This window comes from Annulohypoxylon truncatum (assembly GCF_022578515.1).
Source record: "Annulohypoxylon truncatum strain CBS 140777 unplaced genomic scaffold F4807scaffold_49, whole genome shotgun sequence".
NCBI lineage: Eukaryota > Fungi > Ascomycota > Sordariomycetes > Xylariales > Hypoxylaceae > Annulohypoxylon > Annulohypoxylon truncatum.
This window is the reverse complement of record NW_025953835.1, coordinates 20,389-42,185: the sequence shown is the minus strand read 5'-3', so window position 1 is coordinate 42,185 and position 21,797 is coordinate 20,389. Positions and strand designations below refer to the sequence as shown.

The 21,797-nt window shown below is 46.9% G+C and overlaps 3 protein-coding genes across 3 annotated transcripts; 1 reads left to right on the top strand and 2 right to left on the bottom strand.

Moving 5' to 3' along the window:
* Positions 1 to 328: 328 nt before the first annotated feature.
* On the bottom strand, positions 329 to 2,371 carry F4807DRAFT_299862 (putative Bromodomain testis-specific protein). The gene is made up of 3 exons (XM_047994922.1): positions 2,034 to 2,371; positions 1,105 to 1,976; positions 329 to 1,015 (listed from the first exon to the last, which is right to left on the bottom strand). The coding sequence occupies exons 1-3, from the start codon at positions 2,111 to 2,113 to the stop codon at positions 702 to 704; spliced, it is 1,266 nt and encodes a 421-aa protein (XP_047849432.1). The 5' UTR covers positions 2,114 to 2,371; the 3' UTR covers positions 329 to 701.
* Positions 2,372 to 6,450: 4,079 nt separating this feature from the next.
* F4807DRAFT_471366 (P-loop containing nucleoside triphosphate hydrolase protein) lies at positions 6,451 to 8,378 on the bottom strand (the record flags this gene model as incomplete). The annotated part of the gene is made up of 6 exons (XM_048002918.1): positions 7,933 to 8,378; positions 7,672 to 7,882; positions 7,554 to 7,606; positions 7,188 to 7,463; positions 6,806 to 7,128; positions 6,451 to 6,756 (listed from the first exon to the last, which is right to left on the bottom strand). The coding sequence occupies exons 1-6, from the start codon at positions 7,988 to 7,990 to the stop codon at positions 6,451 to 6,453; spliced, it is 1,227 nt and encodes a 408-aa protein (XP_047849431.1). The 5' UTR covers positions 7,991 to 8,378.
* Positions 8,379 to 15,383: 7,005 nt separating this feature from the next.
* Positions 15,384 to 16,628, top strand: F4807DRAFT_454286 (uncharacterized protein; the record flags this gene model as incomplete). Its single annotated transcript, XM_048000557.1, has 1 exon — positions 15,384 to 16,628. The coding sequence occupies one exon, from the start codon at positions 15,384 to 15,386 to the stop codon at positions 16,626 to 16,628; it is 1,245 nt and encodes a 414-aa protein (XP_047849430.1).
* Between the last annotated feature and the right edge of the window lie 5,169 nt (positions 16,629 to 21,797).

The following is a 21,797-nucleotide window of genomic DNA, read 5'->3' as shown; positions in this document are numbered from 1 at the left end:
AGTCATAGGTTACTTAATGGATGTCATGAGCTACGTTGATAATTTGCAATACTACTTAAAGAGGTCATGTTAATGATGTTCATAGATGTCCAGTCATGATAGCCACCTGCCAACCATGTGAGGTCAGGTACTCTAAAGACGTGGTGATTTAAACTTGCTATCTTTTCTGGGTCACGGCTGCCTTGCTGACATGAATAATGGGTGCTTGTACTTGCCACCGCAAAAATGGGATCAGCACTAGAGCATGACATAAAGCGAAGTAGAAAGAAGTTGCAAATGTAGCATTAGTAGTCCAGTTAAAAGGACGTCGTATCATAGGTAAGTAAAGAGAGTATCCCTTGTAGTTAGGCCATCGTCACCAATTATACCATGACCCCGTCGTGTAAAAACATTAAATTCATTGTAAAAGACTAATTTGGTATCGAGAATCTGCGGAATCCTTCAGCCTGAACGATGATAAACACCCTAGCAATCATGAAAGCCCTATTTGACGCCTGGTTGTTATGAATATGTGCCCCCCCATCCTTATACAAGTACAAGACCAACTGAGAGCCTAATCCCAAGCTGGTTCGTCGAATCGTCCTCGATGTATTAATAGGGTTCAATTATACGAGGATGAATGCGAATATGAATGTGTGGAGATCCATTACCATGTAACCAGACCGTCGCCTCTGAAACCAAAGCGTTTGAGTATTAAGGAATTAGGCGGCTTCATCGCCCTCCATCTTTGATATCCACTTAGGCATCGTTCCGTACTTCTCCTCAAACGTCTTCTGAAATTTTTCACAATTAGTCCACATCGCCGAGCCCTGCTTGTGGTAGGTATAGCAATTGGTGAAGATCTGACGGACATCGGCGAGAAAGTCTTGTTCGTTGTTATACTCTCGACGATCCATCTTGCCCTTGACAGTGTTAAGGTCCATCGGTTTCTTAATTACGTCAAGATAATCAGGAACGCCGTCCTCGATAGGCCTTACAGGTTCACGGAAAGGTCCCACCAGACGAGTCCAGAAGCCTATTATCATATTAGTATATATGGAAGGTGTAGGATGAGGAGAGTTGGCTTCATAATGAAGAGTCAGGGTAAAGCCAAAGGGAACTAACCAGGGCCAGATAACATTCTGCTAAGAAGATCAGCACAGAAGTTCAACTTCTGGTCTGATGAATATTGTTGGTCATCCATGTGACCAAGGCTCGATCTCTTCTTAACGAGCTTCGGTGTGGGCAAGGACGCTCTTGGGGCAGACTTCTTTGGTCCAGCCTTCCGTTCCGTCTGGTTTGCGTGAATAGTTGTAATATCTGAGTGACGGTGTTTCTGCACCTTATGGTGAGATTCACCGTCGCTTTCCTCAGCTTCGAGATAGTGTACATTCTTAGTTCGGGATTGACTAGTCGGAGACGGGTGTTGGTTAACTTGTATGACCGGCGAAGAGTTGAGGTGGCTCATTGCGATCACAAGCTCACTGAGGACTTCCTGTGGAAGCGACTTTGTGAACTCTTGACGGGACTCGGAAGATCGAATGTACTCGGCAGCCCAGTTGAGAAGGAGTTTCCGAATAGAAGAACCCTCTGGGGCATCCTTCCATGCTTGAACGAGCAAGGGAGTGGCTGGGATATGTTGGGTAACTCGTCGGCACTCGGTCATAGCATCAAGTGCTTCGTCGCAGAGACCGTCGATTCCCAGCTCGTGGCCGAGCTTCCAGGTAGATATAAGAACTTCGTAACCCGGGAGTGATGCTACTTCAGTGAAAAGTTTACCGGTGTATAGGAAGTTCTGAACGAATCCGAAGACTTCAGGTGTGGCTTGGGGAAGTCTGATGACGTGCTCGATTTGCTCATTTTCAGTCTCTTCGCCTTGCTTGTCGGCAAATTGGGTGCGATAAAATGATGACTTAGCACAGAGGAAGTCTTTCTGGATGCCGAAGGGCATCTCATCCTCACCAACAAGGATGACAACAAAGATAACGTGAGGTTGTCTTCAGATTCATGTTAATATAGATAATCGGATTATGGGAGTGAGGTTAATAACTTACAGCCACGAGAAATTGACAGGCTCTATAGTGTCCGCCCTCTTGCTGACAGCTTGCGCCACTTCTCCGGTTTCTGTCTCCATGATTCTTCTGAGCCTAGCTAATGAGAAAGTGTTAGATACAAAAGCAACAGAAAGTGGGACGGAAAGTACGTAAATAGAGGCCACATATATGTCGAAGTATGAAGATAATGAAAATGGGTAAGATGGAGGAATGGTGTATGGAGGATGGAATTTATTGTTAAATGTGTGGTGTTGCGTTGCGTTGTGATGAATGTGTTGTGTGAAGATTGCCTACCTCGTACCTTGGGAAGGTACTTGAGTGTGACGAGAAAGGGCATGATGGTGGAAGATGAATGACATGAAATGGCAATGTTGCCGTGAATAATGAAAGGAAGGCTCAGATAAAAATTATTCGACCAACTGAGAATTGCACTCGATGCCAATATAGCAATACGTACTTACCTAGGTAAGCAAATAGCCGTATGATCAGTCTGAAGTTGAATCACCTTGACTCTTATCGTTCACCTCATCAGATACTCGTCAAGACGAAGGAGTATCAAGCCAAGATCTCATAGCGGCGCTAAGAGTATTGTCTGTACGCCTGTTACAATTATCGATGGATTTTATGTTGATTGAGCTTTCCAAATCACCAGTTCCGATGAATCCAGCGGAAACTTATTTTATGAGATTTCAATGCAATTCGAATGAGCTTGATGAATGCAATTGAGCAATCCTCGATGGCATTGTTGAATTCAATGATGAAAAGTAAATCGATGAAGTCTTGTTGATGAATGAGTTTATCATGTGAGGTTTCATACCTGCCAATGAAAAATAGATGGAAAGCTCCAGTCAGGGGTGACAGGGTTCTTTCTCCACAATGTCCTGATATCTTTACGTGCACGGTCGTCATTGTGGTCCGTGTGGGTACAAACCGTCTACTCGCACATTCCCCAGACCACCAACCCAGCTGCCCACGATGGCTACTTTCCATTGTTAACTTCCTTAACCTATTGTTGCTTCAAATTAAAATGATACGTATCCATATGAAGACTCAAAGAGACATATACGCACTAGACTGAATGTCAAGAACGATCTGAAGCAATATACGATGACTCTACCTACTTCATCAACTGCCTGTGAGATGGTAAACTACGTACACCCAAGATTATTAATAAGGCACGTCCACGCCAAATCACGATGAATATCTTAGGACTGAAATATATTATACTTCATAATTACAACTTTATTCAGTGCGAACAGTTATCATCACAAAATTTACAATTTTGCCTGAAAAGCATCTTAAATACTGAGCACCAATCCTAGCCTAACGAGACCATCCAAATTCCACCATATATCATCCCATTGTTCCTCAAGTACTTATAACAGTTTGCTTCAAAGACCTTCCACCAGCACGGGCTCTTGTCACGTATCGTCGTGGAGTTGAATCCCCAACAATAATATCAACTACAACCTCCAAGCTCGTGATTTGCTGTTACATAGGCAAGTAGGTGGTAAGTTGGTAATAGGCTTTGGGTATTCAAAACAGAGCGCCCATAAATCATTACTGTAGGTCTGAGTCCGGTACAAATTTCGGGGCTTTGGGTAGCTACAAGACTTTCGGAGGGGTCAGGTAGAATTTTACAGTGGCATGGGCTCCCATTATCAGGAACTCGAAGACTGTGGGCGCATCATGTTAGCACTCTCCATTCCCTATCAGCGAGACATTTGGCCATAAGCTTAAGCACATATCGCTGAATAGCATATATGAGTGAGAGTTGATGTTTAGTTTCGAAGTCTTCAAGGCCCCGTTGCACCTGCCAAGCAATCTTTGCATCTTCGGAGCCCGTTCCGGGGGCACGGAGTGGGAGTTGTGATGAATTATACCGAGGGAGCCAGTGGTATGTACCAATAGAGCGGCCGCTACTAGCTCATTAAGAACGTACGACTTGAACGAATACCCACCTCCGCATAGCTAGGTACTTGGCAATCATAAGCGCGCTTCTATCTATCTATCTATCTCTCTCTCTCTCAATATAGGTAATTACCTATATAAAACTACGTTAGACGACCCTACCAACCAATAACGGCTTCTACTCTAGATCACAAGAGAGCATCCATACGCCCGCAACCCATCTCCGAGTTAAAGCCTCCTATCCGGCCCTATCGTCGTAATGATCGCAACCCCCAGGTAACCGGCGAAAAAACAAGGAACCCACCTATCATTCCTGCTTCCCCGGAACCCTTTGAAGCGATCTCAGATCGTAAGATTGCGGGTCCGAGTCGCTGTGAAACGAAGACTACCGAAAACGATCATATGTTGCACAAGTGAACTATCACTTTCTACCTCCTGGGTCCGCGGGGCGCCGCGAGAGAGAGGGAAGGCCGAGGAATATCGAACGGCGCACCCCGATAGCGAAACGAAATGCAACGGCCGTACCAACAGTCGCACCGAGTCGCGTCTTAATCAAAATCGCTTGCAGGCTGCATAGATATATATATGCCGCACTATATGTACCTAGAAGATAAATACCTGCTAAACAAGCTTACTACGCAGCAGATATGAAGCCAAGAAAGCATCATCATGGCTTCATCCATGGCATGAACGGGTCGGCCCTGTAGCTCCTAGGGAGCCTCGCCCATGTCCCCGGAGCGAGATCCGCTTTAATACGATCTCGACGCGTCGATTCGTGTCAAGACGTAACTCAACCCAACCTAGAAGCTATTCCCAGCACGCGGCAGCCATTCTATATTAGGCATCACACAGCCTATATCCCGAGGTTTAAGACCCTAGATATAAGTCTTGGGTATGTAGTTCGCTGGCGGACGTAATCCGGAGGAAGAGATGACCCGAAAGAGCTAAACAGGGAGGAGTGTTGGATCAATCTCGTACAACTCTCGGTAATAGCATCAGAACTTGCACAACTATAGAAGATAGAATATTCTTCGCTTGTAGCTAAGAGTTTCCCAGGGATCGCGGCACAACCTTCCGAGGGTTTGTGGAAAGGCTGTCCCGAGTCCGCACACCGGTGAGTGGGAGGGCAGGACCGGCCTGCAGGTAATACATATCCGGTTGCATTACCGCTGCAAGATATTCTCGTAGAACCAGGTTCCTCATAAAGGTAAGCAGAGGTTTGCTCACTCAGCGGCCCCTTTCTCCGCATTCAACCCCGACATTCAGAATCTCAAGATGGAGCCAAGGCCCTCGAATGATCTACGAGCCTTGCCGAAAGTGAAAATATGGGGTCATAAGTGTAGTGTAGAGTCGATCCATGCGGCGTAGATTGCGTTCTTTGCGTTATCGCGCTTATATTAGCATTATAGTAGGGGTATTTGCTAATTCGATGGTGTGACACATGATGGCTCGACATCTTGGGCACCATAGAATACGTATGTCGACGCGCAGGTACATCTTCTCTTCTCTGCCAGCCACCTCCACAGGTATAGGCCGGCGATAGATCCCCTGCGGCTGAGCTCCGATCGCATTGCTACCCTCTAAGGAAATGATACCACCGATCGGGTGGGTTACAGTTATAAATCCACCATCGTATGGTGGTAAAGCCAGGAATCTGGGAGTGATCTTAACGGCAACTAGTTCGAGTGGAAATGGAACGGTGGTTGAGAGAAGGGGAGGGTCAGAAGCAGACGAATGGTCCAGGTCCTCAAAAGTCTTCCTCCCAATCAGTATAATGGAGCTCAGGGGTTATTCCACAGTACCCTTGGCGGCAGGATTATGTTTATTGAGTCGCAACGGTGCAATGTAACGGTTCCTGGTCGCAGTTCTGCAGCCAGATGCCGCGACCGGTTAAAAATCATTTCCGGAGGACCCTGAATGAATTGGAGTTTCGGTCATCGCAATCGCGATTAGATATTATCCTACCAGCAGTTTCATCTCGAACGAAGACAGCAAATAGGGTCGATTAGACGCCATTCAGGATACTGAGGTGATCGAGTCTTGGCATCAACGGGTGTACTTCTATCATAAAGTCCTTCTGCGTTGATGTGAAATATCATTTATGTAAGTCTGTATGATCCTGTCAGTCCCGCGACCCACACTGGGAAAACGACGCTCGCATGCGAAAATTTTATCACGGTAGCAGCTTGTGTTATTTTCACCTGTCCCTCAATAATAGTAACACGGGTGGTCCCAGATCGATAAAACTGACCTAAAGAATAGAATTGGGCCGTGAAAGACCGAGGTGTGGAGTGGCGGTGACAGACCTCTTAAAGCTAGAAGCATAAGCAGCCGACATTTGGCCGATTCCTCATGGTCCCCCTATGGCCCCTCGAGAATGTTGAGGGTCCAGTGGAGCCGCATAAGTGCTGTTCATAGAATTTTCAGATGGGACGTATCGTGAATGTGCGCGTCTCGCATTCAAGACAGACTGGACCAGGCTTTCGAAGACCCACAACCAGCGATGTCAACTAGAGTCGTCTCCATCAGTTCCGGTATGACCCGATTCCAGGTCTGCGGATTGATCCGACGATCCTTCCTCCGTCTGAGCATCATCATCTTCAGCCCGTCCGAGGAGAATATCCTCGCTTCCTTGCCATTGGGGTGGCATACTCGGCATTTCTGATTCATCCTCATCCTCCCAACCGTAATCTTCGCCCTCACTATCGGCAACCTCGAAGTCTGTTTGGCTTAATTTTCGCTTCAGACGCGGACTCGGTGATAGTGGCAAGGATGACTGGTTCGCATCTAGATCAACGCCGACGAGACCCCCCTATGCAGGTTAACAGCTTGGGTTGGTTACGTATTAAGAGTTGACTTACACTCTGAACATTGAAGGCGAAAACTTGACTGATACCACCCGGAATTAACTTGCCGTTTAGCTTCTGAACGCCGACAAAACGAATGTCGCGTACTGTGTCGTTTTCCATTACCCAATCTCTAAAAAGAACAAGTCGCGTAGCGATCCCTTGCTCCCAGGTGCCAGCATTAATAGCAGGGATAAGCGTGGCACCACGTTCGGATTGCATTCTCGTTGCGCACTGAGACAAAATGACAATGCAAAGATCTCGCGTAGCGGCAAGTTTCTGGAGTGTCGATATCAAGAACTGAAGGACCTGTAATCTTCTAGCCGAAGGTCCGGGACCTGCATGTGAAATCAGCGAATAGTTAAGGACAACCTGTGAAACGTTTGTGCTGTATTACCTTTTTGGGGCCGTCGGGTCTCGAAGTTTCTCGGGTAAGCATGGTTTATTAGACTAGATAGAGTATCGATCACAATAAGAGAGGTATTGCCTGGGATCGCATTTGATGTGGGCTTGCAGAGGAGCCCGATGAGATGAGCTAGGGTGGGCGCTCGGAAATGGAGAAAGTTGTCCGTTTGATTCTCTATTAAGGGAGTAGTAGTGGATGGCGACGATGGATACTGAGCAGATACGATCACATCATGCAATCTACGGGGGGATATCGGGTGGAACCCATCTGTAAAAGAGGTCAACGATTTCGTGGCACGCAGAATAAAAGATGCTGATTCAGTGTTGAATACTGCGCAATAAATGAAGTAACACGAACCTACCCAGATAACCTTTTCACCTTGGCGTAGGATGTTTGCGGCGAGCTGAATACTATGGCCGTATTTAGAATATGGTATATGAATCGTGAGATGCTCATAATTAGGGAGTAACCTTACCCAAAGGCGGTCTTTCCAGATCCCGGGGGCCCCCATATTTCTACGACTTGACCCTTTTGCAGTCCTCCGGGGCGAGGGAGCGCACTGCTATTGTCAACGATGACATCATTGAGGTTTTGATCGAGATATGTGAGGTTTGTAGATATAAAGCGTTGAGGATCAGTTCCGAGATCCTCAAGTGCCTGGGCTGCTGAAACAGTAGGCAATCGATCTAAAGCAAATTAGTGATGCTTTCATTTAGAATTAGATTTTAATCCTCACGAGTCGAAGTCAAATCGAAGCTAGATATATCTTGACTATGAATAGATTGGTGATTCATGATGGAAATTGTGAATGAAATGAGCGACGTGAGCAACTCATGAGTTCTGATATGTGGTTACTTGAATTATTCCTTATTTCCTCACATCGTTCGGATTTATACCGGCATCTAAATCGGGCGGTGAGAGAAAGTATGGAGGAAGTCGGAAGTCTATTCTGTCAGCAGTTGGAGATTTGGGGGTTGATTTCTCAATTTCAACAGGGTTGAGCCTCAATCCATGGATCTGTTTAGCATAGCGGTTGCCTGCAGATCAGCGCTGATCATTCCGACTTCCTTGAATCACTGCCGGTAAATCTATGGCACGTGACGCGGGGTTCCCTACTACCAAGGTTACTTAGTAATTGGGCCTAGGACCTTGGTACCTTCAAGGTAATTTTAGCGACACTGGATGATTTATGTGTAGAACTTGAGAGATTAATGTTTGAAGTTTGAAGTAGGCCGTTCAAATCTTCTTCCTTTCGATTAATGATAATAAATGCTACCAGCTTCCTCTCTTAAGCCTATTGATGACAACGGATGCAAACAATTTGTTCTTGAATCGCGTCGATATCGGAGGTGCTTTGAAACATTCAACCGACTTCGCAGTACGAAGCATAGATTGCCTCGATCCCAAGCCTTTTATTCATGGTAGATACCGCACCTAGACTCTTTATACATATGAGAACCTCTTCCACCGGGCTTTCGACAGCATGACTATTGGGATGCATATATTTAAATGAATATTCCATCCTCTAAATAATGCTTTCTGAATACTACGCAAGGCGTTAAGACATGTTGCGCGCTGATAATCTAGCGCGATTTCGGAGCAGACTATTTCGCTTTGGTCTTTTGCATATGAAAGCAGGGTTCGAAACTCACGCATTCTAAATCCGCTCAGCTACATCGGCTATCCACGTGTACTAACGGTTATCTCCTGGGTTGGGGAAACTTAAAAGCTAGTACAATAGAGGCCGATTGGTTTGCTTGTGCAATACCATAACTTGAGGTATTGATGTGACGCGCATCGCGGAAGCTATCTCGGCTTTGGTAGCTGTATAAAGAATCTCCTATGGGTGCTTGCTGTATTCTATGCCTATCTTGCAACTCTTAAAAGGGTACTACATATTTGACGCGTACAAGCTGAAAATAGTTTCCATATCGAGCAGCTTCCAGCGACGCAGTGCTCTTATCACATCTTACGCCATCCTCTTAGGCCCCCTCTTGAGCAAGTCCTAAACTAGAATAGTCGGACGGTAAAACCCCACGGAGGTTAGTCGTCAGCAAGATGAGAAGCTTGTCTGCCATTATTGTTTCCAAAAGTGCTTGGACGCAATCGCGGAACAAACCGAGCCGTGACGACTTACGTCGTGATCAGCAATGGAGTGTAGAGGCACAAATTAATGCGGCGTGCTAGTGCTGTTTAAGGGGAATCTAAGACCAGAGACAGCTCATTTCAACGAATCAGTCTATTTGCACCACTGTATATCATACGTCCGTATCGTCAAAAGATTAGCGATCAGACATCCGGATAGGGTAGCCGTACCATGCCACTGGAAAAGAAGGGATACCTACGTACATACCTAGTAGGTATGTACATATTAGGTATGTTCCCAAACCCATCGTTATCGGGAGGCTTTTCTACGCATTGATGTAGCTAGTCGGCCTTCAATGCGGAGAGACGAAGACGCTTTCTCATTGGTTCGCATACATGTCTTGGTGATGATGCTACGTATCTTCAGATCTTAAGCAGGGGACTGCTGCAGGTACGTACGTCTCGTGTCGGGGAAAAGTTTCAACTCGGACCGGTTCCTAGGGTCTGGACCTATTGACGCCACAGTCCGGGGGCCCCAGGAAGTTCAGCTTTCTCGGAAACATGGAACGGCACTCCTATCTTTTTAAGTTACCCTCGGGCGAGCGTTCAACGTGGGAAATGCATCTAGATTCCCCTAAAATGAGCATGGCTTAACATGGCATATTCCATTCAAATTTTTATAGGTAGCTATATGGACGTTAATTCTCAAAAGGTCTATAGCGCACCTGAGTTTATGGTGAATAAAATTCTGTGTTCGAAACTACGAGTCCAGAGACTCATCTCGGCTTAATGGCAAGCGGAGCAAGCCGTTTACCACTTACCTAGGCGGTTAGCGAACCTCGGACGACCTCGGAGGCACCGAAATGCGTACTATCCAGAAAAACCGGGGAACGATTCGCCCGCGGGCAATCCAGGTTCGCGATCAGAAGAAAGATGGGTCTAAGGAGTGAACCCCCACTGAGTAACCCTGAGAGGCCTTAACGACTGCCGTTGCGGCTGTAATTATTCCGCAGCTCTGTTTCTAGTGAATGCTCGCCCGCAAAAAAAAAAAAAAAAAAAAAAAAAAACCACACCTCGTCTCATTACTGACAAGCGTTATCTAGTTGATACCAATCAGTCAGTGTGGAGTTCGAGTCCGTACTGCTAATCATTGTTCAGCAAGGCTATATTCCTTCTGTCGATTATCCTAAAGATCAAGGATCAGGATCTTGGCTGATCTATTGATAGGAATTTGTGGGTGTCCAAGTCGTCTAAATCTAACGGAGTGATGGATCTTGTTCGGTATTTCGGCTTACTTAATCGAATCGAATTTGCACTGAGGCACAGTGCGTCCCGTGTTTTTTGGATGCAACCTAGCAGCCTGGGTACCTGACTCGTAGGGGATTCGCGGCTCGTACAAAGGGGTAAGAGCATTCACCAAGCTCGACAGGCCAGCCTCTCTCCCCCTCTCGCTACGCATGCTACGTAGTAGCTAAGGCCCTACTCAAACATCAGAGAATGGCCCGATTGACAGGAAGCTCGTTCGGTCGTTAATATCGCCTTGCCAAGACGTTGCTGGACCCTATGTGCGTTTGTTGGCCTTCACTCTATTTTCATTCTAGAATGGGCTCCAGAATATTCAGTAAATTGAACTGCGGAGAGAGCCTTTCTGCGGAGAAGCGCAACTCTCCGCTCATCTCCGCACTGCTGTACACGTAGTTTTGAATAGACTCGGTTTCCGGAAGGAGTAGAAAACCTCTATTTTGCCACCGCGCAGATAGTCGATAGGTATGAGGTGTTCTTATGTTATTATGCATTAAGAACATACAAACGCTGACTGATAAATATCTCCTACGTCGGATAGGCGATCATACTGTTTATTGCTGTAATAGTTACTGTAATTATCATATGAGCCGATATAGGTCGGAGAATATCGTCTAGTGTAGTTGCATTATTTGATCATTAGTCGAGATCCCACGGGTAACATCTCGCATTAAAACGGTTAGATAAAGCATGTTTTAGTTTTATTCTTGGATTATTTTATCACTTAGTACAGATATTGCATAAGCCCCTGTTTACAACGTAGTACCTTATAGGTATATTAAATAAACGTTATAATTGTTTGCTAGGTAGCAATTATATAGTATATAATCTCGCGATGAGAATTGCTGCCCCAGGTTCCAAATTGACTTGGCAATATAAAAAAGCTCGTTTGCACAATTACGACGGTCAAAGAGGTGCTTTTTCGGTATGCCTGATTAGGGAAATGAGGGCATCGTTTAGATCCTGAAAAGTCGTTAAACCTAATGAGGCATAATATTTAGTTTATCTGTGGAACTAAGACCCCGGATCAGTGGAAGTTTAAGTGTTATCTTTGTGGGGAAGTTTTATGTAGCGGATTCCACCATGATAGATGCGCAATGCGCATGTGTTGATTGTACAGTGTGTACTTTTGTTGTGCTCATTTATTACATAGTACGATATGTAGAGTTGCGCCCTCAAACTTGGGTTGTCTTGTACGTGGCCTTTCGTATCCTCACTACTCATCTCAATCGTCCCGCAATCCGGGGCCGAGGTCTTATTAGTATCGAATCACTTAGGAATTGAGGCTGTATCTTCAAGGATGAAGGATAGAGCGATTGGCTTCAAGGCTACTCCCGTTCTTCCCCGGACTTATCACCCCTTATCCTCATGTACGTATTATTAGTTAGAGATATATGAGCTCGATGCAGTTGGCACTACACGCATTTGCAGTGTCTTTCTTTGCCCGCATCAACAAGCCAGTCCCTTGGTATGAATGAGACTTCGACGCGAGTCTGCCCAATACGCAAGGACTACATAATTGCTCCTGCAGCCCTTCAATTTCATGTACAGGCACTTACAAGGCAGCCAATGGGTCATATCGTGCAGACAATATTGTGTGTGTATTTCTGCCTTGCCTGCTTGCCTGCTTGCCTGACGTAGGATCGACTCTCAAGTTGTTCGAGCCTTGCTATTTTCTGTTTTCGTGCGGACCCCCACGTCCTAAGAAAAGCTTGGCGCCGACTGGGTTCTTCGGTAAACTACTAACAGGACTCAAGCACCATTACATCAACATTGACTGTTGACCGAGGAATTCCGTAGAAGAAATCATGCCTTTCTCGCGATGTGTCTTATACGCGCAGTACTCACCGAGGCTTGGGAAAATTCATGGGCTCGACTTGTCACTATCGGTTACCGTCAGCACGTGTAAGACTTTATCGTCACTTACCCCTTCAAAAACATGTGTCAAACGTGGATCCAGTGGTGCCCAGGCCAGGTTGATTCCAATAACTCGAGCCACACTACCCAGATACTCGACTAATCTTGTTGGAATATTAGTCTCATTAGATGAGAGCGTAACCGATAAGACGCTATGTTGACCTAGGATAGCAAGTATTTGGAACAGGACAAGGCTACCTTGGATCACAATGTCGTATGGGATGCACCTTGCCTAGCATGAATCTCTCATAAGATACGCGTTAGTCGATAGTACCAGGCTAGAGAGATAACCTGTGGGGAGAAACTCCAAGAACGTGATAGGCTCTGTTATCTAAGCCGAATCGTGGCGACATTCTTTACCCCAGGTTTAAGACGAACTAAAAACCCAAAGAAAAAGATACGCGGGGATCAAATTCCGAATTCTGTATCTTTGATTCTAGATTACCTCGTCCGAAGATAGGAAGGCGACGCTGTGCTATAGTCATCAGGCTTCGGTAGGATGGTTGGCCGGTTTCCTCTCAGGGGCTGAGCTGAGCTGAGCTTGTTTCCTTTAATAATTCAGTGTAGTATATCCCCTTTCTTATGTCAGCATAGCATTCCGTTCACAATTCTAGTGTGCTCCATGGTCCACTTATCGGACCCCATCCGTCCCATTGTCTTTCTGTAGTTTAGTGTAGTGCCGAGTTGACGATGGCGAAGATGGTCCTTATCTAACCTCCGTGCTAAAGAGTTCGGATAGGCTGGATACGCATAGTACGCTTTGAATGCGGCCGAGCTCGGCCCCACGTTCTCCATATCTTTTCCATCGTGGGCCTTCGCAATTTTTTCTTCTCTTAGAGCTTCGGACGAGGTACGGTTATAAGTGGCTTGCTTTGGTTTAGAAGACAAATGGCAAAACAAAACAGGTTAGATGGGTTACCTAATGACGCAGGTCTTTCTTCAACCCCATAAACTAAGTAGATTTTTTTCTATTTGCCTTTGGGAAATGGTTCGAACCGAGGCAGTATCCGCGGCGGGAGTACATCGTCAAATCAACCAAGCGTTCCCTACAGCCGCTTTGTTATCCCCACACATTTCGGTCGTACTATGCCGCTACCCAGGCCATTTTCAGGTGGATGACTTACATGAGGCTAGTAAGATGAGAATGAATAGTATGAGCTTGGTACGATGGTCTACTGATCCATTACTGATCCATTCAGATGGGCTCCTTTTGCTTGCGGCACATGCGCTTATATTAAGTAATCCGAATGATGCAAACTGGCGTCTTTTTTTGTCGAGTTTTTTTTTTCTTCGAGAGTCTAAAGAAGACTTGACTAAAAATAACAAAGAAGTCAACAAACAATCTCGGAAAAGGGAAGCACATGGCAATAGAAAGGAAACACAGAAAGGACTAATAGTACCTAGTACTAATCGTGTAGGCATGTTCAGCCCATGATAATATACGCTGCTGAAAGTAGAATAACTGTGAATAAAGGGAATAAGAACATGTGTTGTGTTCAGTGAGGACTATTTGTGGCTGATTGTTCCTCTTGTTAATCCCACCCCCATCCCAGCCCTAGTCTGAGCTGTGGGCTTTCTAGGCCTATTCCTCTCTTTCCCTCTCTTTCCCTCTCTTTCCCTCTCTTTCCCTCTCTTTTTTCCATTCTTTTCTTTTCTCACCCCTACGCAGTGTGCTAGGAGATATGCACATATTATTGTACAGTTCAGGCTGGGTCCCAACGTAGCGGGATTCCTAAGCACATGTCCACTTACAATCCCCTGACCTCGACACGCGCAATAATCTCACACACCATCTCGTTTCTGCGCACACCCCGTACTATGCCGCGTACTATAAAGGGCGACGTAAAGAGTACAGTTGTGCAGTAGCGAAAAAAAAGTTGAGATAGCCTAAGATTAGAGTATCTGCATGTTGATCTAGACCGCTTAAGTGTCAGCGAATGGTGATTTTCAAGATCGGATATTCGAACAATCTCATATGTAGACGACTGACTCTACTATGTGCCTCTAAGTCAATTCTTTTTACAGTGGTCAAGTACAGTGTCGAGGTACCTAAGTAGTTCAGTAGGTTCAGCGGCCTCCACGTTTCTTCCCCCCTTTCCCCCTTCCCCTTCCCCAATTCTAGCTATACGTACCTAGGTACCCATGTACCCATGCTCAGGGATCCCCCTTCAAGGACTTGCCCAACCGACTAAAACCAAACTAACCAACCAAAATTTGGACCAACCAAAGGACGCATGTGCGCCTCCTTCAGAATGGGTCCCCAGGGTTCCAACTCCCCCAGGCCATTTTCGTCCGTCTACTGGATCCCCCCACACTAGGGGATTCTTGTAAGGCAGGGCCCCGGGGGCAATTGTAGGCAATTGGAACATTGTAAAGTTACAAGTCCTTGGGTACCTAACCTTGCGCACATTGCACTGTACGATACCGTACTGTACCTAAGAAACTAGGGAACCCTTCGTCACTCGTAGCACGTTTTGGCACTTTCCAATCCCAACTTAACTTTTCCGACCCGCCCGCTCTTACTGAACCTGGAGTTCATTTAAAATCATACCAGTGCCCCCATCCCCCCAAACGGCTTTCCTTTCGAAATTCTACCCGCACTATTACACCTGCAACCGTTCCCCAGCTCCCGACTAAAAAAGTTGTACGGCTACGAAACAACAACAATAATACAACAGCACCAGCAATTAATAAATATCGTGGGAATACCGAGGAAGAAAAAAAGAGAAGAAAAAGGAAACCCAAAATATTAGCCACGACAAAAAAGATTTGACTATCGTAACGACCGGCTATCCGTCAGCTTAACTTACCGCCGTTATTTCCCCCTTTAAGAAATTATTCTAGCGAGGAAAAGGCGGTGCCCACTTGGCTGGCGACGATCACATGCAACGCTCACAGTCAGCGGTGGATTTTTCCAACCTGCTGAATCCTGAGCCCACCACAACAATCAGCAACGACGGGAATTCGAAAGGAGACGTCGATATGGCTACGGTTACCGTTATCCGGCCGAACGGCCCTCTCCCTGGTGGCCAGCCCGCCGAAAACACCAATGAATTGCCCCGGCCGTACAAGTGCCCTCTTTGTGATAAGGCATTCCACCGTCTAGAACATCAGACGAGGCACATCAGAACTCACACTGGTGAAAAGCCACATGCCTGCCAATTTCCTGGGTGCAGTAAAAAGTTCTCTCGTTCTGATGAACTCACTCGTCACTCGAGAATACACAACAACCCGAACTCGAGGAGAGGAAACAAGGCCGGACAGGCCACGCATCACGGATTGGGTCACGCACTTACGCCGGATTCGATGATGCCTCCCCCTTCTAACCCAAGGTCTATAAAATCGGCACCTAATTCTACGCTTGTTTCACCGAACGTTTCACCACCTCACTCATACTCTCAATACGCTATTCCGCATCCAGGACCTTTGCACCATTATGGCCGAAATATGAGTGGTAATAGCCCGCATCCTGGCCACAGCATGGATATTGGCATTTTGGCCAACGTCTCGAACCAGCTTGAACGCGAGAACATGGGTGCTCATCACCACCAGGCGCGACCTCACCCATACTATGCCAACAGCGTCCACAACTCTCGAGGCCATCTTCCTTCCCTGTCTGCTTACCATATGACAAGGACGCATTCAGATGATCATGATGATCACTATTCTCATGCTCTTCGCCATGTCAAGAGATCAAGGCCAAACTCGCCCAACTCCACCGCACCGTCATCTCCAACTTTCTCTCATGATTCTCTATCCCCCACACCGGATCACACGCCACTTGCAACACCCGCTCACTCCCCGCGTCTTCGGCCGTATGCTGGTATCGAACTCCCGACTCTACGGAACCTGACGTTGGGTCATACTCCCGCATTAGCCCCGATGGAACCACATCTCGAAGGGGTGGCATATCCACCACCCACGCAAACAACCAACAACGGTCCTCGACCCAGCGGCTTATCCCTTACGGACATCATTAGCCGACCTGATAGTAGTAGGAAATTGCCTGTACCTCAGGTGCCGAAGGTCGCAGTCCATGACCTCCTGTCTAATGACGGTTACAACACCAGCGGCCGAAGCTCAGCAAGTGGTAGTCTTGCAGGTGGCGACCTAATGGATAGGATGTAGGCTCGGGAATTCAATGATGATTGAAATATCCACTGCGGCATGAATAACGACTTAAATTATAGAGGGTTACATAGACAAGAGGTGGCGTTCCAATGGCGAAGTTTTTTCGAGAGCTGCAGCTACTATACGGCTTGTTTAATAAGACTACCTGCGGTAGTATTCAAGCAATCATGCCGTGAGGGGATGGGTGGTTTATTTGGGCTTGCCATGTTATCTGGCAGATTTATGAATCTATAGACTTGAGACCCTCATCGGCGGCTAGAATTCGTGTTATTAGTGGGTTTAGGAGTGAAATTTCTCTACTCTGGGTTTCCTTTAACCGAGCAGAATGGCCGGGGAAAGATCGACGAGAACAAGATTACCGGATCCCATTTTACGTTTCTTATATTTTATATCAGTTCCACTCACAGCGTTGGCATATCGGTGTTGGTTTTGTTCCTCATAGACGGTGGAATCGGCGAGTACAGCGGGATGCGGGTTTAAGCATTGTGAAGCTTGGCCGGATCGGCAGTCAAAAAACTTGGGCGGCGAGCTATTCTGTTTCCTCTCTTCTCTCAACTTCAAATGCCTATAAGGGGGCTTTGGTGAAGGGTCCGTTTGAGTGCGCGCATTTCAGCTCAATATCGGGCCAATATCTTGGTACAGGCTTGGCGGTACTGGTCAAAAAGACAGGCGACATGTTCACAGTTATTGGTAGTCGATAATGGTAAATGACATAAAGCACAGGCAAATGAAATTCGGTCTAGATCTCCGAAACCCCAAGAGACAGGTTTTCCACACCAGTTAGCTTAAGCTTACTTAGAAGCCATTTTCTTTCCTACCTAGTATGCTATGCTCATCGTGACAAATCTCCTAAGTCGTCGGGTTCAAAAATTCCTCCGTGGCGCCTCAACCGACATGTCCCAACCCCAGATTATGAAAATAAACTCAACGCATCGCCGTTCGTAACGCCACAACCCTAAAAAGGGAACGCTCAGGTCTCGGATGTTCTCTTGAGACGCAATGATCCAACCTTATGGAGAAGCTGGAGAACACCATGACATCGTTACACAAAGAAGAATTCGTTGCAACGATGTATACATTTTTGAAAGATGGCTACCTAGTGACTCGGTGACTAATAATACCTACCTGATCCCCCACCGCCGCTCATCCCATCCTATTGCCATATCACGGATTACTACGCAGCATAGCTCACCCCCTTGTATGTAGTCTTCCTTGGAGCACCCCGCATATGCCGAATGCGAACAAGGTACCTGGACGGAAGGTACGGGGGGACTGGGAAGAATATGGAGAAATTAAGGGATAGAGGCAGCGAGAGGGATTCGGCTCGGAGCGGGCTACCCTGGGCCTTGCCAAGGCCTTCCTCCAGATCTCTTACATGGGTTACGGCTTAGTGATAAGGCGGGATGGGATATTATGTAAACTTTCCAAGAGGTAGGCTTAATACATGTAGTCATAGTAATATTTCGATATGAAGAGGGCACCCGCATACGATAAAATGACACGCAAGTATTGTAGAAGAAAATTCTTTTTTACCTGTCTACTCTCAAATTTTATGCTCACCGCCTACCGAAGGATGATAGGGAGGAGAAACACTGGTACTAAAAGTAAGTCTATAATGGAACATGAGTAATGATAATAATAAAAAGCCGCCCCCACAAAACCCGGATGGCCTTATCCCCTTACTTCTTTCTCTCTCGTAACGGATGGGGTACATGGGGTTTCGTGCTTTGGGGGACGGGAATGACAGGCAGGAAGCACGGCGGCAGTGCGTCAGCCATCAGCCCTGCGAGAGGGAAGTCAGGGGGAAGAACCTTGGAAAGAGAAAAAGAAGAATTTGATTACCGGACGTCCCCGAAGAGCTGTCGTCCAATCCTGCGGTTGCGCTGAAGAAGCGGTGGGAAGAGGAGGCATCATCTCCTTATGCAACCTGCCAACGGTAGATGCGCGAGCCCCCAATGACAGTGACGGTTACGACGGAGTCTCATAAGGTAAGCAACGTACTATGTTATGTAGCAGTGTCTAGCCTTCTTACCTGCCTGCTTGGCTTATTTACATTCCTAATTACTTGGCTAGTCACCTTGGCCGGTTACTTGGCTGCCTGGTAGGTAGCAAGTGGATTAAGGGGATGGAGTTCCATAGGGGGGCTATTGCGTATTTTTGCTCAGCCTCGATCCTGAGGCGACCTGAAAGAGCAAGATAATTCTAACATCCGCTGACGTGATACATATCCAAATCCCGCCTTGCGGTAAGGTAGGAGTCCGTTCGCTCCGTCTTACATATTGCGCTTGTACCTATCTTTTTCAGTACGAAACTCGTAACAAGCCGATGGCACGGCTGAATGGGAATTAGGAGTGCCTACCTGATGATCGTGAGGTAATAATATGTATCCATTTCTTGGGCTAGGCGCTAGGCGTCTAGGCGTATCTTAGCACTCCTACAACAGCAGGTAGGTATCGAAATTATGACGTTAGAATATTGTATATTGTTGAGTAACTAAATTGTAAGGTTCCCATGTAGAATGCGTTAATGTTATCTAAATTATAGACGATCATGTGAAGATTGACTAAACTCAGGAGATTGTGAGTTCAGACATCAAATATCACATGCGCACTTGAGAAAGGGCATTCGAGCACTGACTTTCGAACCCCAGACTTTGTTTCATTACGCGTACAGGAAGTTTGAATCTTGCGGGGGCTCCAGGTTTTGCCATATTTGTCATTGGAAAGAACTGGAGACTTTCAAACTTTATCGCTACTTGCATACGTATCCAGGCAGGTGCCAGGCACTGTGCTGAGGTAAATACCTAAACTTAGAAACAAATCATTCCTGTTGGTTCAATACTTTTGACAACGCCAACAATTCATTGATTATGCACATATTCCAAAACTTCGGGCTCGTTTATGAAGACCTTCGGAGCCCAATAGAATCGCATTTCCACTCCGGATTTTCAAAGGGGGAGCATCACTATTGTTTATGATTGGATCTTCTCCGCGCGCATAAAATCGTCGCCAGCTTCGAGGGAGCCAATTCAGTTACGAGGAGCGTATTTTCTTTCCTTTTTTCTCTAATATCATCTCGTGGTTGTCTCCCCAGAAATGGAGAGTTACTTCGAGGGCATTACTCCTTGACCCCTCCGACGGGGTCCCTCCATGCAGGCACGGGCGATTACAGGAGACGGGGTTCGATACGTGCGAAGGATGGGATCCAAGTGCAGGCCGCATATTGCACAAGAACCGGCCGCCTGCCCAGTGCCCTGAAGCAATATTCCGCAAGCAGGTTTCTAACAATACTGGAGCATTAGGCGGGCGCCGATCAGCTGATTTGCGGCGTTATCATTGCCTGATGATGGTGAGAGAGCCACTTTGCGTGCTAAAACGCTAAATCTCGGGGTCCCATTAAAGTCGGTCGCCGCCGAATTATTCTATCTATCCTCTATGCTTTTTCATTCTCGTCCGAATAAAGTCGGAAAATCAACGGGTGCTGCGGAAACATGTGAAAACGCGAAACGCGAATCGGATCAAATATGATCGACCGGCCGCGTTCCCCGTACCTGTCTACGCTTTTCGAGGGGTCAAGGAGACGAGGGGTTAAAAAAATGGCGACGAAGGGGTCGCCCACTTTCTCCCTCTGGGGTTGCAATTACGACGGTATCGCAAGCCTTGTGCTCGACCTCTCTTCTTCACCGCAACTCCTGTACGAAAGTATGGGAATTCGCTATCTTAGATCATGGGGAAAGGGAAAAAGGCTGGACGAATAGAGTGCTGAAGTCGTGCTCTTGCGCAACCCAGCCTACTGATCGAGCGGCGAATAACGGCCAAGTAGGTAAGGGTATGTGCACTTCCTAATCTGGTCTGGGGGTAGAAACCATAGCGCCAAGCGACACCTTTCATGTATGACGACTACAGTATGTGTGCGATGCCGCCCGCTCTCGTCTTTCTAGTGTGGAGGACAATGTGGGGTGCGGCCATGAGGATCCTTGCTATTCCTTTGCCTGGTAAGTGTGAAGTTACGTATTATTACTCTGAAACCTGGACTAGCCCTTTGCCTGCGCCTCATGAGCTGTTTGCTTAAAACTTGGTTACCCGCATCCTGATTCGATAGATAGGGTAAGTGACAGATATTTTACGAGCCAAAATAGACCCCAGCAGAGCGGCCCCTTCACAGCTCAGCTGGCGAGTGACGCTCGTGATAAGCGTCAAGCCGAAGTTCAAAGTTGCTCATACATTCCATTGGACATCAGGCAAGCGATAATACATACATAGCCATGTGTTACCGCGCCCTAAGAATGGGACTATAAGCCCAATAGCATAACATGACCATTTCACGATACCAGCAAATATAAGAAAGACGCGTGGGGTAAAGCAGAGCTTTGCATTGGGCCAACCGACCCAACTCAACATCGCGAGTGAGACATACGGTTGGAATCGCGATCTCAGAGGTCGACTGAGTGAAGGGACCCAACCAGAATAGGGATGGTCATATGCCACGCGTCAATAGTATTCTAATCTACGTTCCCACATACGGGAGACCACGTACATGGTAAGCCACCAGACAATTTATCTTACAATTATCATCTTCCTATTGTCTTGCCTGTGGCGCCCTACTCACTCGACACGTTTAAATACAAGACACGATCCGGTCGGCCGATTCTCGACTTACGAAGGGGTTCGTGGGCACAGTCAGCCATCATCAACTTCGGGATTAAAAGGAGATATGTGTGGTAATGTTACAGGGCCGTGTCGTCAGGGAGTCATATGTCCCGCGTTACACTTAGAGTCTTAGACTCACACTATGTCTTACCACCTGCCGGTACTAAAGGTCCCTTTAGCACTTAAACAGCAGGTACTACACCAGAGCTAGACTCCCTACGGACCTTTCATATCGACGGAGGCGTGGGGGTATGCGCTTCGGACCTGGTCCACTCCACGGGGTTGGATCCCTGTTTTTCTCATGTACCCCAACTCCCCACAAATACCCTTTTCTCGACTTCGAGTTCGTACGGAGTACACAGAGGTCCCTAGCTGTCTTTGGCGTGTCACCGATATTTTTCCAGCACCAGGGCCACGGACTATGACACCGTCGTCAGGGGAAAGGAGAAAAGGAGTGAGGCGATCGTGATTAACGCGTACCCGACGAATAGCTCCCTTCTCGGTGTGCAAAGAGCCG